This window comes from Homarus americanus, unplaced genomic scaffold, assembly GCF_018991925.1.
Source record: "Homarus americanus isolate GMGI-L3 unplaced genomic scaffold, GMGI_Hamer_2.0 scaffold26351, whole genome shotgun sequence".
Classification (NCBI taxonomy): Eukaryota; Metazoa; Arthropoda; class Malacostraca; order Decapoda; family Nephropidae; genus Homarus; species Homarus americanus.
The window spans coordinates 3,251,131-3,270,839 of record NW_024724368.1 but is presented as its reverse complement, the minus strand read 5'-3'; the positions used below and the strand labels follow the sequence as shown (position 1 = coordinate 3,270,839).

The 19,709-nt window shown below is 36.7% G+C and overlaps 2 protein-coding genes across 9 annotated transcripts in view; one reads left to right on the top strand and one right to left on the bottom strand.

The window, feature by feature from the left end:
• The window catches only part of LOC121864165 (N-chimaerin-like), a 72,464-nt gene extending 62,188 nt beyond the window's left edge, over nucleotides 1-10,276 (bottom strand). For 2 of the 6 annotated variants that reach the window (XR_006088557.1, XM_042363148.1), the window contains exons 1-10: nucleotides 10,141-10,264; nucleotides 7,677-7,736; nucleotides 6,081-6,216; nucleotides 4,487-4,685; nucleotides 3,993-4,239; nucleotides 2,985-3,133; nucleotides 1,889-2,025; nucleotides 1,228-1,410; nucleotides 619-756; nucleotides 390-495 (exon numbers count right to left, since the gene is read on the bottom strand). Coding sequence is in view for 5 of the 6 variants with exons in the window: in XM_042363148.1 (XP_042219082.1) it covers nucleotides 390-495; nucleotides 619-756; nucleotides 1,228-1,410; nucleotides 1,889-2,025; nucleotides 2,985-3,133; nucleotides 3,993-4,239; nucleotides 4,487-4,685; nucleotides 6,081-6,216; nucleotides 7,677-7,736; nucleotides 10,141-10,143 (1,358 nt within the window). In the remaining variant the exon portion in view is untranslated. Of the gene's footprint in view, nucleotides 1-389; nucleotides 496-618; nucleotides 757-1,227; nucleotides 1,411-1,888; nucleotides 2,026-2,984; nucleotides 3,134-3,992; nucleotides 4,240-4,486; nucleotides 4,686-6,080; nucleotides 6,217-6,683; nucleotides 7,653-7,676; nucleotides 7,803-10,140 lie in introns of those variants that run through there. The other 4 variants (XM_042363149.1, XM_042363150.1, XM_042363151.1 and 1 more) reach the window with 4 other exon arrangements.
• Nucleotides 10,277-12,317: 2,041 nt separating this feature from the next.
• The window catches only part of LOC121864163 (choline transporter-like protein 1), a 31,866-nt gene continuing 24,474 nt past the window's right edge, over nucleotides 12,318-19,709 (top strand). For 2 of the 3 annotated variants that reach the window (XM_042363143.1, XM_042363145.1), the window contains exons 1-2: nucleotides 12,318-12,366; nucleotides 13,673-13,723. The gene's annotated coding sequence lies outside the window, so the exon portion shown is untranslated. Of the gene's footprint in view, nucleotides 12,402-13,672; nucleotides 13,724-19,709 lie in introns of all 3 variants that reach the window. The other variant, XM_042363144.1, reaches the window with a different exon arrangement.

Genomic DNA, 19,709 nt, shown 5'->3' with positions numbered 1-19,709 from the left:
TCCAGAGAAGAGTAATTTAAGCATATAAATCTGTGTGGATGTACAGTCGCTCAGAAACTATCTTTACTGGGGGAAAGGGAGGTCAATGAATTTCAGAATGAACACTACAACTCCTGTTGTCTCAGTAAGGTTGACAAAATCCTTCATCTTTTGCTTCATATTGTCTAATGTAATTTTTGTAAAGATAGTTTTTTGAGTGACTGTACATATCATGCAAGGAGTATTGTAGTTCTAGACAGTTTTTGTTGTGAAAATTTAATATTAGGTTTCATAACATGTTCATTACAAATCTTTGCTTGAGGAAATTATATACATCATACAGAATCCTTCTTTGTTACCTTAGTTACAAGAAAAATATGATACCATTATAAAATCAAAGATGAACTGACCTGCTAAGATGATAGATAATAACTTCAAGTGTTGCATAGTGTGCATCAGGAAGGGACTTGAGCGCATCTTGAATACTTGACACACGGGCTTCACGATCACTTAATTCTGCAACAAAGTGATAGAACCATGTGAAGATCCACTCTATGTATGAAAATGTGCGAATTATTCCCAAGTGCACCTTCCATTATGTCCCTAGTAACATGAAATAAACCAAAATGTCCTACTTACTACAAGCTGCCTTAAGTTTGCTGAAGCAATTAGCGGTGATGAGTGGTAATGGCAATTGCCTCAGGTACAGTTTCAACACTCCAGCAACCACATTTATGTCCCCAACTGCTTTTTCATCCAGGTTCACTCGGTTGCCATCTGTAATGTACAAACGAAATATAACCATCATGTCTGCAAGCAATTGCATATGTTTCCCCTCTCTGTAAAACTCTTGCTGGTAAATCAATCCTGCAAGTTACAGCTCAATTGACCATTTTAGTGACTCATTTCTTTGATAAACTGAAAGAAGCTCATGGTGACTGGGGATGGCCTAGATAATTAATCAGCAATAAATTTCTAGTTGGCTGACCTATCCTGAAAGTTAAAATTTATGCATAGTAACTGTGTAACCCATTCCTAACACATGTAGGTCATAAAGCACCATTGTGTATTTTCATCCTTTGGCTGCTGTATTTTTAATAAACCAATAATTATTATTATCATTAATATTATAAAACAAACACACCACTTCCCCTCCATATACTCAATTTAAGGTTTAGTGAATTGTGACGAGCCATGTGAGTACTACTGTATAGAATAAAATAAAACCATTAGTAACCAATATCTTACCTCTTTCAAAAGCCAACTTCAGAGCTTCTATTTGGTCTTGTGAGCCAGGAACCCTGTATATCCCTTCAGCTGCGAGGCCACGAGCCTCTATCTCTGCTATGCACTCTTTTACTACTGCTGGAACCTGACTAGTAGTTCCTCCTGTCATCTCCAAACTTGTTGTGAGATCAGCACCAAATATACCTGATGAGAAATTTTTTAAATTATATAATTGTAAAAATTACCATTGATAGAAACTTATTACACGAGACATTTTCCATTTCACCTTCTTTACCAATACTCTGTACAGTATTTACTCAGGTTACCATATAAAAACACACAAAAATTAGAAAAGCAATTCCATTCTACAACCAAAGGAAAGAAACTATTGACCTGAGGCAACCACACCATTAAACAACCCCGGAGAGTCAGCTAAGAAAAGGTTGGAGAAGGTCATTGAAGGTCTACTGTATTCACCCCAATAGGAAGAATAACTTTTATGACAGAAGAAATGGCTCATCTCATTTACTAAAGCCTCAGTCTAATTTATCAATAAGAGATTATGAGAGAAAGACTTGCATTAATGAAATCCAGATTGGGTCTTCAGACAACTATGTAATAGCTCCACAAATATAACACACCTATAATATTGAGAGAACCATAATAACCAAGGTTCACTTACTTTGCACATCTTTCAGGTCAGGGTTGCAATCATTGGGAACTTTACAACTGCACTGCTTATGGGCCTTGAAACTACAGTCTCGACATCTGACGCCCTGAGACACAAAACCCCACAGGAAGTGACCACAGAATCCACACCTGTATTACACACTTTGATGAGAAAGACATAAAAGAAAAACAAATCAAATTACACTACTAAGAGGATTAGATTACATTATATACAACCGTCCTGAAACAAAACCAAGTTCATCTCTTGTGTAAGAGGTCGCCTCTGAGCTAAATAAAATCGTCTGGCATTAGACAAATAAAATATTAAAAGTGGCGTCCCTGAAGTGAAGAAGTTAAATATGCTAATGGAAACAAAAATGATTTGTTAAATGCACAACCAAAGAATCAGCAGTTCTAGTTTGAAATAAAAGCTGTGTTTATGCTAATACTGTAAGATTGTAAATCTGGTAAATAGCAGGTACTGTAATGTACCTGTACAGTGTTCCACAATTAATAATAGAGGCTTGAAACTGAAATATTTTTTTCTGGTACAGTAATGACCATAGCCAAGTGAATCTACTTAATAAAGTCTTTACTGTTCATACTAATTTAAGGTACGAGTATACAGTATTACAATGCAGTACAGTATAAGACTTATACTGCAGAAGACTTAGTCTTCTGCAGTCTATCTAAAGAATAATTTAGTATTTGACTGAGTGCCATAAACTCTGAGCCTAAAATTTTTTTTACTGCCCCAGCCACAAATATTTCTAGATATTAAAGTACAGCATGACCTGACAATTCACAGACCTCGATTATTCACAGATGATACCAAAGCTGTACCCAAGAATGTCTAAGAGTACGTAGTTTTAAAGTTGCTGGCATTTTTGTGGCCGGGACAGGGAGCCACTCATTCTAGAGACAGTAATTTCTTTTACCTGTATTGCATATGTGTGTGTGTGTGTGTATACACACACACACACACACATATATACAATACAGGTAAAAGAAATAATTGTCCTAAGGGCAAAAACACAAAGGGAATATACATTTCTTTGCACACGAGTAAACAGCAGTGGCATTCCAATCCAATTTTTTATGTATATTACCAATGGAGTCCAGTGAATGTACTGGTTTGGAATCGATGTGGACGCTGTGTAGTGGCATCTGGCGAGTCAGCAGTTTCCACAGGTACTACATCCACAGGAATTGACACATAAAATTTTGAAGCATCCGTTTCGTTAGTTGGTTCATTATTCTGTAAAAAAAATAAATAAATAAATAAATAAAAATACATGCAATACTTATCATATCCGCTCCCACAACAGTACAGTATGTATATGCATTTTTTTTACACACACAAAATTTATAAATTAGCAAAGACTTTTCACCATTATCTACATACAACAGTATTTTCAATGACATGCATTTTGTCCTGTTGTGCAAATATCAAAAATCATTCCCAAGCTACAGTACTGTACTTTAGACAGCACTGTTCTACTACAACTTGTGCCACTCCACTGTTTGAGATTCACTACCCAGGTACAGTACTATTGTTTTGCCAACTCAGGGCTGCAGGTTAGAGATCTGTACAATACTGATCCCTGCATATTTATCCTCATCTCTTGTATTTAAATTCTTCACCCTCATTACTAAGTCCATTTTTCACACTACATCTTTCAATATACTGTAGTTATTCTGGGGTCACTAAAAACTCCTCACTACTCCCATTCTCAAGAGCAAGAATATTCATTACATCCCACCTTTCTCCCTCTTTATTTGATCATGAAACTAACCCTCCTATATTCTACCCTATAATCCAACATTTCATCATTCAACAACACTATATACCTTCTATCTCTCTTACTCTCTTAGACACTTGTTATTTTATTTTCTTTACATCCCTTTCGATTCAAATATGTCATCACTGTTTTTTGTTTATGTTACCTTTTACTGACAAGATTTAAGGAGGTGAAGCTACTGGTTCCTATCCCAGATGAAGAGAGAGAAAGCATCAAACACTGAACAGACAAATCCATAAAGCAACCCTCTGATATAATGTAATGTCAGAAAGAAATATCTAAGTAAATACTATAAAAAATAACAAACACTCATACCTCTTTGTTTCCTGTGAGTTTGTTGATCTGCATGTGTTTCCGGATGGACCTCGTCAGGGTGTAATACGGAGAGTTGACGTAAGAACCGGATGAAATGTCTTTGAGGTGTTCTCCAGCGTTCAGCTCTATATAGAATGTAACGAGTCCATCAGCTACTAGATCATGTAGGGTGTCAAATCGTTTCTCGCCAACATAATGTTTTTTGCCGTCGAAGTATAATCGAAAGTGTTTAATTTGACCGTTAAACCTGAAAGAAAAGAAAAAGCAAATGATTTATTAACAATTCATTTTCAATTTAAAATTTTATTTATAAAAACTTCTCTTTAATCTTGGAAACACCAAAATACAGTACATTAGTGACAAATATAAAATGTGAATACGTACCTGTACCTATAATGTACAGTATATATATAGGTACAGTACAATACATAATTATAGAGATACTGTACTGTAGTATGTATATAAACTTATTTACCCAGATATCACATCCTTACCGCATACTCAGTGTGTAAAATCCTTCTGTATTCTCACTGTGCCGTACAAGGTACGACCCTTCAAGCGTGAGCAGGTCTGGACACTGGTGCCGTCTGATGCTGCCATGATACTCCAGGCCATAGAAACTGGGACTGTCAGGTGGTCGGTCAGTGCATAAGACCGCAGCTGGCTTTGGAGCATCCTGTTGCAGCTGGTACACTAACAAAAACATTTAAAGCAATTTCAGGTCATTACTTCATAGAAAAAATGCATCATATACTTAACTCATCACAATACAAAAAACAAAAACATTCTTAAAAAAATTTCATAAAATAAATATCAATGACTTAAATAGCTTGGGACACAACAATCAAGATCAGTTCCCATGTGTCTACTGTATGAGACAAATCATACACCGAGCTTGGGGTTGAGAACATATGTTTATAAAACACTTTTAACATTCTAAGGAAGTCAAGTACTGTACAGTATATGGAATTCAATAGGAGACGTTCCCAGCCAGTCTGACACCCACATGTATCATCGAAAAATAAATTCCTACACTAATACTATACCACAACACAATTAAACAACACTCGCCACATCATTAAGAGCAACCTGGTCATCATTACACTTCCCCTTCGAGTCTAAAGGGACTCTTGAAGGTGGACTGGAGACGTCACTCTGACTCCCACACAGCCTCTGGGGAGTCTCATGCTGCTTCATAATACTATAAAGCTTCACCTCCAGAGAGACGGTTTTCCTGGGTGTCTTGGCCTTCCCAGACATTTTCAAAGTTACATTGCTCATTTCAGTCACAAAAACTGAACGAATAATGATAATGTAAAAACAATGAAAGCTGCCAACACTGCTCACATCATGTTCACAACAACAAAAGCAAAGCACTTTACATCCCCCCCCCCTCCCCCCCCAAAAGCAAAAAATCACTTTAGTCACCAAAACATAGTACTACAGTATAATGTTGACATTAGTGATGTCCTCTCAGTGTAAGGTAAAAACGATGTTACATAACAACACCGTTACTGACTGATAATTATCGTTAAGCTACATGATCACAGCCATGTGTGATCACCATGGACCAAAGTTTGGTACTGTGGTGCACTCAGTGGCCGCGTGACAGTGCACAGGTAGACTGCAGCTGACAAGTGCACCAAGAGATGCATTCCAAATTGTTTACATTGTAAATAGGAGGAGACCTTATTACATAAACATCATTAAAGCAGAATGGCAAATATTGGGGCAATTTTACCCACAAGATTTAATGTAAATAGGGGGGATGTGTTCCCAGCCAGCCACTTTCACCACATTTTTTTTTTATATAGGTACAGTAGCTAAAACAACCATCTGTGCATACTTTGTGGGAAGCAATATGAGACCATGGACGATAAATTTTGGTATATGAGGGCTGTCACTAGTCTCACGTAAAATTTTGTAGCATATCGACCCCCCACCTGCACAGATAGTTGTTTTAGCTACTGTACATTCAGGCAAGGCAGACACAGTCACCTCCTTAATTTTTGCACCACTTTTCTCAATGGAGTACACGGTCAAAGGGGCTAAGCCATGCACATGATCCAATTTGACTCATGCCCTCACCTTTCTCATGCAGCTTTACAATATCCAATTTACTGTCCAAGGTCACAGACACATGAGGCCTCTTTGCAGATGAGGCAGCAGAGGCAGAAGAAGGGCGCTTGGGAGGCACGACGAATATTTCTTGGGATACAGTACGCTACCAGACAACGCAAAAGATAAAAGCAGACGCTCATGTGGGCCAGCGAATGAGTACATAAAAAAAAATGTCACTATGCAATGTGCTCACGCAGCTTAAGTCACCACGAATAACTTCTGACAGCTGAATATAAGATCAGCAGCAGGGTATGCTTTGTGAACATCGAATAAGGATGTTAAATATTAATTGCAAATAAACAGGGTTGTAAATAGCAATGTATTTCTGTACTGTACAGTATCTAGCTATGTACTGTAATTAATAATTCAAACCCATGCATTTCAGTGGTAAGTGGTAAATATTTATGCAACAGACCTAAAATTTTTCCCCCTATTAAAATTGATTATATATACTGTATGATACGTGAACACTTAAATCACTGAATCACCACTGACAAATCCATTACTGTACTGTACTTTAAATGAATTACAAGTCCTTTAGCTCTACTTCTCAATATGAGCACAGCTTACCTGTATCAAAATACCACACCGCCATAACTATCCACTCCAGAGCTCTTACAGACACTGAGACACAATGCCCTTTACACAGTACCTTGCCAAATGTTCCCACTATACTTATCTTTTTCTTAAATATTACATACACACGACTATGCCATTCAAAATACTTACAGTATAATCACAGTTCACATTAATATATTCATATTGATATAGTATATAGATCATTTAAATGTACTATTTGGATGAAAAAAAAGCTACTTATCTACTACAGGGTGTAAAAAATATGCCATACTTTAATGAGATTTAAAGTTAAACCAGCAGGAAATTGTCAAAGATAAAACACGTCACATCCCTTACAACTTCACTACTGTGATGCCGCATATCAAATGTCATGTACACTCGCCCCCAGAAGGTACAGTACAGTATCTTCAAGGTGGGGGTACGATGAATTTAATATTGAACACCACAAATCCTGTTGTTTTGGTAGGGTTGTCAAAATTCTTCATCCGTTGTGTCATATTGTCTCACACATAATCGTTTTAGGTACTTTATGGAGGCAGTGAACCAGAAACAAAACTATATTACATGCATTCTAGTGAGATAGATTCTGTACGATCAGAGAGTAGATTAATTAAAAGAAGAACCAAATAAAATCTATATATACTACAGAGGCACTTATTTTTGTGTCCTAAATGGAGATCCTGATAGCAAAGAGCCACCACCGTAGCATAAAATCTAGACTAAGATTTGAAGTGTTTGTTGGAAGGTAACTCCATCGTGGCTGAGCAAGGTGAAGATCAAATTACTTGTCTGCTAACACTGGTAAACTATTGCTTCTAGAGATCTCCTTTGGGAATTATTTGTGACAGAGAAGTACTGTACAGGTATAACTAGTTCGTGAATTAGTCCCAGTATGTGTTAAAAGGTTACACCATTAAAATAGCAGAATTGTAGAATAACAAAACAGAAAATTCTTGCACTCTCCCCAAAATGCATCATACTTACAGAAAGATTTCCACATTGATGACGCTCGCCGGTGCTGCTGCTGTTCCATGTTTCTCCCATCTGCAAAGGTGCGGCATACTGCTGTAGTTATGTGTGCTCCAGTAATCATCTCCACATATCAAAATACTGTACAATAATTCAAAGAAATGCAAAAATATGAGGAAATAAAAATAAAACATACATTAACAATGAAAATTATGACAAAGAACAAATTACTGAACTAAAAACTATACTGTACTGTATAAGCCCACAGACAGTCCCCTCAACGTATTGTGAAACCATTATTTTCCTGAGTAATGTTATCAAAATTTTCTAAAAGCAAAAAAGTTTACACTAAGCACGTAATCTCATCGAATTATATAAGCACACAAAGTTTGATGTTTCAATGGAGTGGAGGGATTTTTTCACCATATTTTAGCTGACCTATGGCTCACATATTTCCATGGTCAGCAACATTCAGGTCCCAAGGCTACCAAATTAAGAGGGGTTCATCCTGTATTGGGTACCCTATACTGTACTAGTTTTCACATTAACATTAATGGTTAAAATTAAGATAAACTAAAAAAAAAATTATTTGTGTGAGATTTACTGAGCATAGAGTATGATACAAAACATGAATATAATGCTTTTGCTAGCCTGTACACTCCATAATAAGGCAAAACACCATCACTTACTGGTAGTTCCTATTACACCCAGTGTTCACAGATACAGGGTACTATACATACCGGTAGTTAAAGGTACTGTACCAATATTGCATATTTAAATACACACATAAATATAAATACGGGAACCAGAAAATAAAGAAAGAGACACTGATGAAAGTATTCTCCCAATTAGAGCTGAAACGCAACATAACAAACACTCGTCTGAATCCTCCATCGACACGAAAAACTCTAAAACACTGGGCATATTTTTATGCCCCATGCTTTGTAAGTGCAAGTGTTCAGTCAACATCATGGTTTTTTGTTGCCTACAGCTGTGTAATAGGTTCCACTGAACTCCATTGATTTCTAAGTCATACAGCACAAAAACACGCTCATGTGAAAGAGGTCTTAAAGTTGTTTTTCAATAGGTAAACTACTGTATAAACAAGCAAGAGGATGCAAAGTTTCAGAAGATAATTCCTGTCAATAGAGTTTTCCTACAATTGCTTCCTCTCTCTAAAATCAAATATGTTACTAAAATTTTCATAAAAAAATTGAGTAACAAAGTGATGCTTTGGTCCGGGTGACACTATTTCCACTGTTTACATGATGAGTGTTCCATACCCAGGAACACTTCCCAGCAACCATTCCATAAATAACCAACAACATGAGAACGTTTTATGCTAAAATTATCGTTTCAGTCTTACACCTATTTGGAAGTAGGGCAGAATCATTCAAAATATCAAAAACCATCGGAAAAATATAATTTCAACCTAACCTAACCCAACCTAAAATTAAACTCCCAAAAGTCGCTGCATGACCAAAATGATAATAATAACTCATTTTTCTATAGATGATAATTTCTTAATTTCAAAAAGATCCCAAAAAATTACAAGGATTTCTAATTTTCGTAATGCTGTATTATATTGACAATTTTGTCCCAAATAGCATTTCAAGCACACAAACAACTTTATCAGAGAATAGGTGCACTAACCTAACATAACTATCCTAAGTTAGGTTAGAATCGCCGACTTAATTAATTCATCTTATCTCCAATAAATCATATAATGTAACAACAGCTGGGTAACGTGTTCATGTGTAAGGAACTGATGTAAAAAGGCGCCAAAATAATATTAAAACTGCAAATCCTATATGGTGGATTTTCTTGAGGTAAAAAGGAATTTGTCTTCTATGTATAAATCATCTCAAGTTCCTGATTAACCTGTGGCACTGTTTCAAAGTATTACCCCTGGAGGCACACCCCCCCCCCTTCTCTACACCTTTACTGTACTTCTTAGGAAACTTGTATTTTTTTCCTGAATCTCCTGCTAGATGTACATTTTATACATCAAAAGCTAATCTTTTAGTGAAAATTGCAAAAATAAATCATAAAGAAACTTGCAGGTCTGCAGGGTATCATTGCCTATTAGTTAGGTTAGATAGTTTCAATTCAGGCTATCTTTCGTGAATTAATTTATCTCATAGTTAAAACATCTTGGAAGCTGCTGTGTGTCTCCATATTCAACATAATATTAATTAAATTTATATAATACCCGGTAGTTGATTTTTAATTCCATTCCCTGAAATCCACTCATTTGAATACCTTGTTTATCTAATACATTATAATGAAAAATCTCTAATTCATGCCATTACTGAGCTTATTACAATTAACTCATCAAATAAAACACTTATGATATATCAAAGTTCTTCCCGACAACTTCTTCCTTGACATTAAGTAAACAGATAAACCACTTCCTCTACCCACTACTAAACACCTTAACTTCGCTGAATAAATACTCAATAAACTATTCTTAACTTACCATTAGCTGCTGACATCGCCACTCATCCAGCCAACACTATCATTCCATATATACTAGTGATTTCTACAGGTAAATAAGTGACAGCAGTGCTCAGCTGTCATCCTTGGCCGACGACTTCATTACTCACACCGACCAGGGACCAGACTGTGACGTCACACAAGTGGACGCCCACCTCCTCTTTCTCTAGTTCTCTCTTTTTAGCTTTCTAGTCAAGATATAGCTTTATTACCATGGTTCTAACCATATCATTACGCTTTAGTAACTAGGGTCTTTATGGTTAGTAACTACACTAGTCTATCAACGGTTTAAGATTATAAGAAATAGAACTCTTTCTCGTTCTGTCTTCCATTAGTTATTAAAGAAGTGTTTCTAGGTAGTATTAAACATGTACTGAAGGGTCATAACAGTACAAATTTTAAAGGTACTCCAGATGTATATTTTGGTAAACATTCAAGAATACAGAAGTGACAATTAGTCTCCGTGAAAAACCCATCGAGACCATGCAAAGTACTAATGGGGAAAATCTCCTTCGTATTTTCTATGCATTTGTGTCTGTCCAAAATATCTATCTAAGCGCCATGGATCCCACAGAAACTTCAAAGTTCATACTTACTGTATATGTGTTGTTCAGCGCAAACACACAGATACGCACTTATACACACACGCAGAAAAAACGCACATATTGATAAACATATATAAGTATACCTGCATATTCACAAGTTTTATGCAGTTTAAATATTTATGATTTATGCCAGGAGTAAGAGAAAGATTGGACGATGAGTGGAAGTCACCTCGCCTAGAATTCTCTCGGTCAGGTGTTGTCTATAGAGTCTGTAGACCACACCTGACCGAGTCTCAGTCAATTTTAAGCAGAGCACTATCTCACAAGGAAAGGATGGAAATGTTCTCATATAAGACAGCTTTTCTCATTGCTCAGTAGTGAAATGATTTGGGGTCGCACTGGATAGTTGACAACACTGGATGGGGTCGTGCTAGAACAAGCTTGGGAACCCCTGCTATAGACAGTCTGTACCTTTGTGGCCCTGAAACTGGAGTCGGTACAGAAGGAATATAGACAACGATCTTACAATTCACAATACTGTCCTCAGACCTAATATACAGTACGTACACGCACACATGAACACATGCAATTTTTTATTCATTGGTTTCGGTGCGTGTTCGGCGTTTGAATTTGTTTGATCATAGAATGCATTTGATATTTTGCGTGTGTCTATATACAACTTATGTGTATATTCCGAGGGTATTTATGTGAAACATTAATATTTCTTATAATACTTACTATATATACAGTACCTGCTTTTATTGCACCATCAAAACCGTTTTATCGAAAATTATCATGTAAATAGATAAGAAATTACAATTGCAATAAATATATTTGCCAACTGGACATAATCTTTACAGCTCTGTCCTCTTGTTCAACCTTAATACTGCACAACCCATGTTGTACTGCTCCCCCATTATACTTATGTTTTTCAATTCCACTGTAATTTATGTATATACTTATAATAAAAAAATAAAAAAAATAATAAATAAATATTGAAGTGACAACCGTGGTAACATTATGAGATGTTCTTATTATCACCATGCTATTGTACTATTCCAGATGTTACTAAATGTTACATAATACTTCCTTGAGATAAATGTACAGTATATATCAGGTGCCTACAGGAGAGCTCAGGTTCTCAACTGGCTCAGCTATGTTAATATTGTTATTATTATCCACTCTGTATCTGTGTTTTTCTGGCTAAATAAACTGTTTCATTTCAATTCAATTCTTAAATGAAGGAATATTGTATTTTTTCCATATTTATTAGGACTCGGTGATATGCTTTACTGTGTCGATGTACAAAACAATAAACACAGGTAATATACACCTCCGTTGGACATAACTCTCGTGGTCAATGCAGTAACTATAGGATCTTCGTTTTTTCTCAGTGATTAAAAGCTCAATTTGCAACGGCTCACTTGACTTACCGATTGGTTCATGTCAATTTATATGACTACTCGTGATGAAGCAGATGAAACATGGAATTATGTCTATGGTCTGTTATTGGCCAGGAAATTTGATGACGTAAAACAAATGAACGTGATTGGTGGGGGGGTCTTGATGACGTTGACGTGACCAAGCAACGGGTGCCCGGTCATACTGTTGTTGACAACGGCACAAACCAGTCAGTCTGTTCACTTCTTTCTCGCGTTGTACAGGTGAGGTGAGAGCTGGAAGTATTTACATAGCTCAGGTGAGGTAACAGTAGTAGTGTTACTGTTACATACCCTCTGGTAAGGTGGCAGGAGTCTGGTGCAAATGATTGAATGCAAATGACAGACAGACAGACAGACAGGCATCTTTTGACGGGATAAAAATAAGACTGGCAATTATAATGTGACCATTTCCATCTCACACACACACAAAGTAATATACTGTAGTGGATAAGACATTAATCATGACATCTTCACTACAGTGTTAACATCTTATCTTCTGACCCCCTTCTATACACGTTATGCTTGATACCAGTGCATTGTTCCGCATCCTATTATCGTCCAGCCACCCTTCATATTACCTAACCTAACCTAACCTTCCCTCCCTCCCATCACTAACCATCTTTCCCATCACCCAATTTCCCCTCACCCCTTTCCTCCCACCACCCAGCCTCTCCTTCCATTATCGACCGCCACTTATTTACGATACAAGAATAGAACATGATTGACACATTATCTCCAGTTTATTGACTTTGGCGTTAACTCAAATGAGAGTTTACCGTAACGATTAAAGTGTGTGTGTGTGTGTGTGTGTGTGTGTGTGTGTGTGTGTGTGTGTGTGCGTGTGTGTGGTTACCGACAACAATACGAGTGCTAACATGTGGTGTAATAATTGGTAAACACAACAACACCATAATTATGTAATACGTTTAAACTAAATTATAACAAGTTACCATTTTTCCCATTACCAACACCTTCCCTTCCATCACCTAACCTACCCTCCCATCTACAGGCGTTTTAAACAAGTGTTATAAACCCGACTGAACTAAGATCATATCTGTACTAATATAAAACACATCAACTGGTTTCTCAGCTACAAGAAAAATATCACTTCAAAACAATAATATTTTAAACACTAGAGAATATATCCAGGAGTTTGATTCATTAAGATCTATTGGTTAAAAGTTTCCCCCGTAACTGGAGAAATGAGAATGTATATAATTTATTTCCAACGCAGAAATTATACCCAAATTACACTAGGATTTGACTTGTGTATATGTAGCAGAGTAAGTGAGTTTAGATAAATAGTATATTCTTAAGTATATATTCTCTATTTTATACATGTATACAGACACATATATACACAAACAGTTGCACTAAAGGACACACATGCATGCACATAAACAAACAAACATATAGTACATATACACGCACATAAACATACAAATATACACACACAAACATGGACACAAACATACATATAAACTCTTACAAAGAAACCCTAATCTAACCTTTCTCTGTCTCCCACCAGACTGAACACAGCGATCCTGTTTCAACACTCAGGTGCTCACCCGTCCCTAATGTAAGTACAGTACATCCACCTGTCACCCGTGTTTAACTTAGTGTCATGAACTTGCTAATATAAACTTACTGTGTCGAACTTGCGTCTTGAACTTGCTAATCTAAACTTACTGTGTCGAACTTGCGTCTTCAACTTGCTAATCTAAACTTACTGTGTCAAACTTGCGTCTTGAACTTGCTAGGTGTGCCATTTCAATAAGTGTCACTACAGTACTAGGAAGAGTTAACTAGGCACTTCTCAATGATGCATGACAGCACCACTTTCTAAACACTACCAGCTCTACTGCTCCTGTCAACACCACAAACGAAAAAAATATATATTGCAAAACTCTCTTATGCTTGAGCTGTATGTAAGTTACTAAAAAGATAGATTCATGTTTACAAATAAATACAAAGATGTAATAACGCAACTGAAATTATAGTAAATACAAATAATTTCATGTAATCAAACTGTATTAAGAGTATTGATGAATAATTGTAGTTTACTGTGAAGATAGACTTAAATTAACCCTTATAATATTTGTAATGGCTTGCGTATGTAAGTCTTTTTTTTTTACATATTGTTAATCGATGGCTCATAAACCAGTACTATTGACGGACCACGGACCAGCCAGCCTCTGGACCACAAACCAGCTAGCCTAGACTAGAGTGTAAAATGCAGGAACCTACCGAGTGTAAACCATCTACAGGCACCAGCTAGAATGTGTCAGATATTTTGTTCTAGATCTGCTAACGGGGAGAGAGAGAGAGAGAGAGAGAGAGAGAGAGAGAGAGAGAGAGAGAGAGAGTCATAAAAGCTAAACAATCAGTCATTATCATACCTCTCCCATGTATACGCGCGCACAGAGGCACAAATCGACCATACCATAGGGTAAAACATAAACATTTCCTGGATATGTATTAACAATATACATGTAACTTGGACACGCACCACACGCCCCTCTGCTCCCCCTCCCCCCCTCCTAGATTTTGGCGGTAAACTTCAGGAGGGAAGAGGCGTGTTTTCTAGTACTATCTATCTATCTATCTATCTATCTATCTATCTATCTATCTATCTATCTCTATCTTTCTTAATAATTTGTTTTGATATATTTTTTTTTTACTCGATTTAATAATATTATGTTTCACGAGACCACTACCATATAATACCTATTTTTCTTTACTTCATTTCTCCATTCCCTCACAAATACGTTCTTCCTTCCCCCACAAATACGTTCTTCCTTCCCCCAGCAACTTGAGAAGATTGATCGAATGTTTATTTTGGGCTTACTGTAAATAATTGCTAGGTGGGAGTTTTCTCTTGTACCCAACCGAATAATTATAACTAAATATAAATTACAATTATCTACACTTCGCAAAATCATTCTCTGTTCTCGAGTCATTGTATTTTCTTCTAAATCTGGGAAATACAGTAATCGTCAAGGTGAGAATTGTGGTCGGGTGGTGGTAGTAGTATCGTCAACCTCGGTGTTTATAGCAACGGTTCCTGGCGAGCAATCACGATTCTCAAAACATTCCATCATTGACCTCCCACTCTTCCCCCCTCCCCTCCACTGCTTTTATAATATTTACCAGTTATATTATTTTATTATATATCGATTCTTTGAAGATATTGCGGAGGATGTAAAGAATAATAACGTAAATATAAATCAAATCTTAAAATTGCATATTGTGGAAAAGATTGTAGTAACGTTTAAAAAGAATAATAATGATGATGACCTTCCAGAGACAAATGAACAAGAATTGGGGAAATTATTATATCACGTAGAATCACATATATCTTGCGTGTGTTACATAATCAAGTGAAAATCTGAACATACAGTACAAACGTCGAGTTATCGTCCAGAACCAACTTAAGTATGCCGCGTTTCGTCTCGCCTTTGTCAACATTACGCTTCTCATTAATAAAGTGTTCCTGTCATCACTTCTGTGCCTTTACTGACTCGCTTTCTTATTTTTTTTTTACTATTTTTTCATGTTTTTATTGTTTTACGCACTCTCCTATTTTATCTTTATCTCGTTTCTTCTTTTCTATTGCATACTCTGTCTGTCTAGGATAACAAAATGTCCACGTTTTAAAATAATATCCTCGTTACTTATGGCAATGTATTTGTCGTAAAAATGATGCATAAATCATTAGTGATAGTAAAGGCAACAATATTACGCTATCTATAGCCAGAATCTAACACGACTGACGTAAAGCGACCCTTACATGGTCAGTATTTATTGGCAATACTGCATCGTCAATATTTTAATTATTGACAACCGCCACCTCACAGCCTATGAAAAACTTTTAGACTCTTCCTTGTCGAGTATGGAAAAAATCAATATTCATATTCGACGAGCCATTGACCTTGATTGAACCAGTAATACCCACAACACGTGTCTTGGAATAACACGAGAGAATGTAATCAGGAAGTTGAAAGGTGACAAATTCAAGTCTCCCGAAGAACTGTCAACACTGTAAGCGATCTCGACCATAGGTACCTGAGGCAAAATGAAAAAAAAAAAAAAAATAGCCAAATATGGAAAAGTTAATTGAGTGACCTTAATAATGAGGTTTGACCAGACTGAGTTAAATAACTACAGGTATGCGGAACTTTTCGTTTTATCCTAATGCGCAAAGTTTAAGAGCTTTTGCTATTTCCGTCCCAGGCGATATCCACCACAAAAAGTACATAGCAACATTTCAACACACACACACACACCACGCAACACACTTTGATGTGATGTTGCAGATTTATATTGACAAAATACACAATGTTTTGAGTGGGGGAGGTGATCTGCATTTATTTTTTCACCTCCGTGCATGAGGATCGATTAACCCGAAACTGCTTCTCTACCACCATAATCTCCGTGTTAAACTGGAGCCAGTATTTCCAAGTTTAGTTTTTTGATGTTGGACTTTAAAGAGAATATTTCTCAATAAAAATGTGTTCAGTCAGTGTATTTCTATTTTGCTAATTGAGATGGGTCCGAGTTGCGTGTTACGTTGTTGATGGCGGTGAGGAAGGGAGGTGGGGGTGGCCTGCACAACACGCCACAACTCCACCTGCCTCTGTTTTACGCATTTATTCTTATTCTCTCCTTCATTAACTCCCAAAACATCATATATCAAACTGTATTACAACTAACTAAAACACCTAAAGCAGTGTAATATTTCCGTAGAGTTTTAATATGAGGTGTTGGCGGTGGCCTTTGTAAATTAACGCGATAAGAGCAGCTGCCTCGCTTATAACAGCACGCAATGCAAGACGCCCGCGAATGATGTCTGCCATCTTTAATTATAAAACCTATTACTAACAGATGTGTCAATACAAAGATACAGCTTTACTCCACAAACAGAATGCTATAATAATTTAGTGTATACATTACCCCGATAAAAGAAATACGAGTATGTTAAAAAAACGGGATAATTTTTAATGAGGAACTTGGCTGTCAGTCTCCATTGGGCGAAGAGGAACCAACTTGTAAACAGAGAACATCGCCAATAGTAAAACTGACCCAGAAGTTAGGTTAGATTAGTGTTCCAGTGAGTTTCCTGCCACACCGTTAAGTTCATCCACTTTAATATAACACAATACACTGCCATTATACCAGTTTTTAGTCCGATACACATTTCAATATAATTTTATAAATACAGAAAATACATTGTAAGTAAATATTTAGTTTAAAAAGCAAAGGTTAATTAATTTTGTGTTGATTTGTGAGTTAGGACGGAATTATTATTAAACAAAATAATTTATAGTTTTTGTGGAATTAAATTGGTTTAGGTGCGACCTTAATTTTCTCATGAAGTCAGGTCATCAAGTCCTAGGTGGAAATATATTGTTATTTCGCATGTACTGTATTTCTTGAGAAGTGTATTTCTCATGGACTGTATTTCTTATGGAGTGTACCTCTCATGGAGTGTATTTCTCATAGAGGTTGTCACAGTGATCATTATTTTGGCTGCTACACACTACACCATCACCACCACACACTTTCACCCTAATCACTGCACACTTTCACCCTCACCACCAACACAACACCTCCACCACCACCACACACCACCACACCACCCTCACCTTACACACCTCCACCCTCACCACACCTTCGTAATATTTACTTGCCTTCATATTATTTATCAGGTTTGTGAAGAAAGTACACGGCACGTCACAATCTGCCGGGGGTTTACCGCATGACACACACACACACACTCTCTCTCATACTTAAGGTTTTGCATCGTGACTTGCACTCTCCTTGATGTTCAACAACTGGATTTCAACATCCCAGGTCTTTCCGTGCGTGACCAAGTTAGTTATTACACTACAGTAGTCTATTAATAGTTAGAAATGATGGGATATAATTGTATACACACTCCCTTTCTGTGTGTGTGTGTGTGTGTGTGTGTGTGTGTGTGTGTGTTATCATAAAATACAGATAATTAGTTTCATATAAAATTTTACCTAACTTAATCTCCTTTGGGTATAATTTGCTATGATAGTAAACGCCGCCTTAAATAAAACAAAACAAACTTAACTATATGAATTATTTTTTACGACTTAATAGGCAATTATCCCTATTTAGTGTAACATAAATAGCGGCTAGTCAGTATTAATAGCCAGGACTCATTGATGTATAGAACCACAGCTCAAACAATAGGAATCCAGCCTAGTGACGCGAACCTGTTGTTGTGGTCATGAGGGAAGTGTCAAGGTAGAATTAGTCTGTTTATAACGTTCCTCCGTGCATGCTAGCGTGTGGGAACTGCCTGTCTGTAATGCACTTTTGACTTTTACTCGATAATAACAGAGTACAGCGAATGTCTGAACGAACGACAGACTTTAATTGTTTCAGGAGAGTCAAGTTATATACTCTAGTCCACAAAGCCAAGTTAGTATAATGCTTTAGGGAACCGCAAAGCTCACGGAAACGCAACTAGGCTAATATTATCCGCTTGAAATGCGCCAAAATACAATGCAAATCACGTCTCCTTCAGGGTTATGGCCTTGATACCTCACACGCCCTTCCTGTAGTAACCAAGGCAGCTCAAACCGGTTAATATTCTTGGTATCCTCTCCTACAGATACATAGAAAACGGATGTACAGGCAACCTCCTTACACCGAGATAAACAAACACGTCATTAACTCCCCTACAGCTGCGTCGTCATCCTCGTCAGCGTTAGGTTATAGGTCTTCAGTCATCTATTTGGGAATCGTCTAAGAATCATCTGTCAAGTAATTAAGGATTGACTCACACATTTCAATTTCTCATCGTTTCATTATAAAGGACTAATTTTTTAGGGTCTGTTAATTGTCTGGAGGAGAAACCTCATCCTGAAAATGATAAAACAGAATTGATAATTAACCCATGGGGAAATATTGAAAGACGAGAAACTAAAATACACAAGACGTCCACTGGTGAATGAAGATGGTCACGGTGGTGTAAAGTTGTCGTTTATCAGAGTTGTTTACGTACAGTACATTACACACACATTCAAATTGTTCCATAAACATAAAATAATTAAAAAATACAATTAATTCTCTAAGTTTTCTCAAAAATATATGAATACTAATAAAAATAACACAGTTTTGTAAGACCAACAGAAGAAATCATTGTATATTATAAATAAAATACTCCAGCTAAGACCATCATCTACTAACTCGTTATGAAGTGTTCTCATGTCTCGTGTATATAAATAAGTAAATGTAATCATGGCCAGAAATACAACTATGTAATCTAAGTGCAATTTCATGTTGGCTGAGGTAGGCATAAAGAACCTGTGCTTGGGGTATAATTTGGGAATGTTAAAAAAAAATAAAAAATATACGTGTGTGAAATTTCCATCTGGAGGGTCTTGGGATATTGATCTAATGAAAGTTTGTGATGGGCAAATATTTCTTGCCTGTTACTGGTGTCTGAATACTGATAATGGTATACAGGTGTGAGCGACAGTAAGGGCGTGACAGTGACAGCAAGGGCGTGACAGTAACAACAGGAGTAT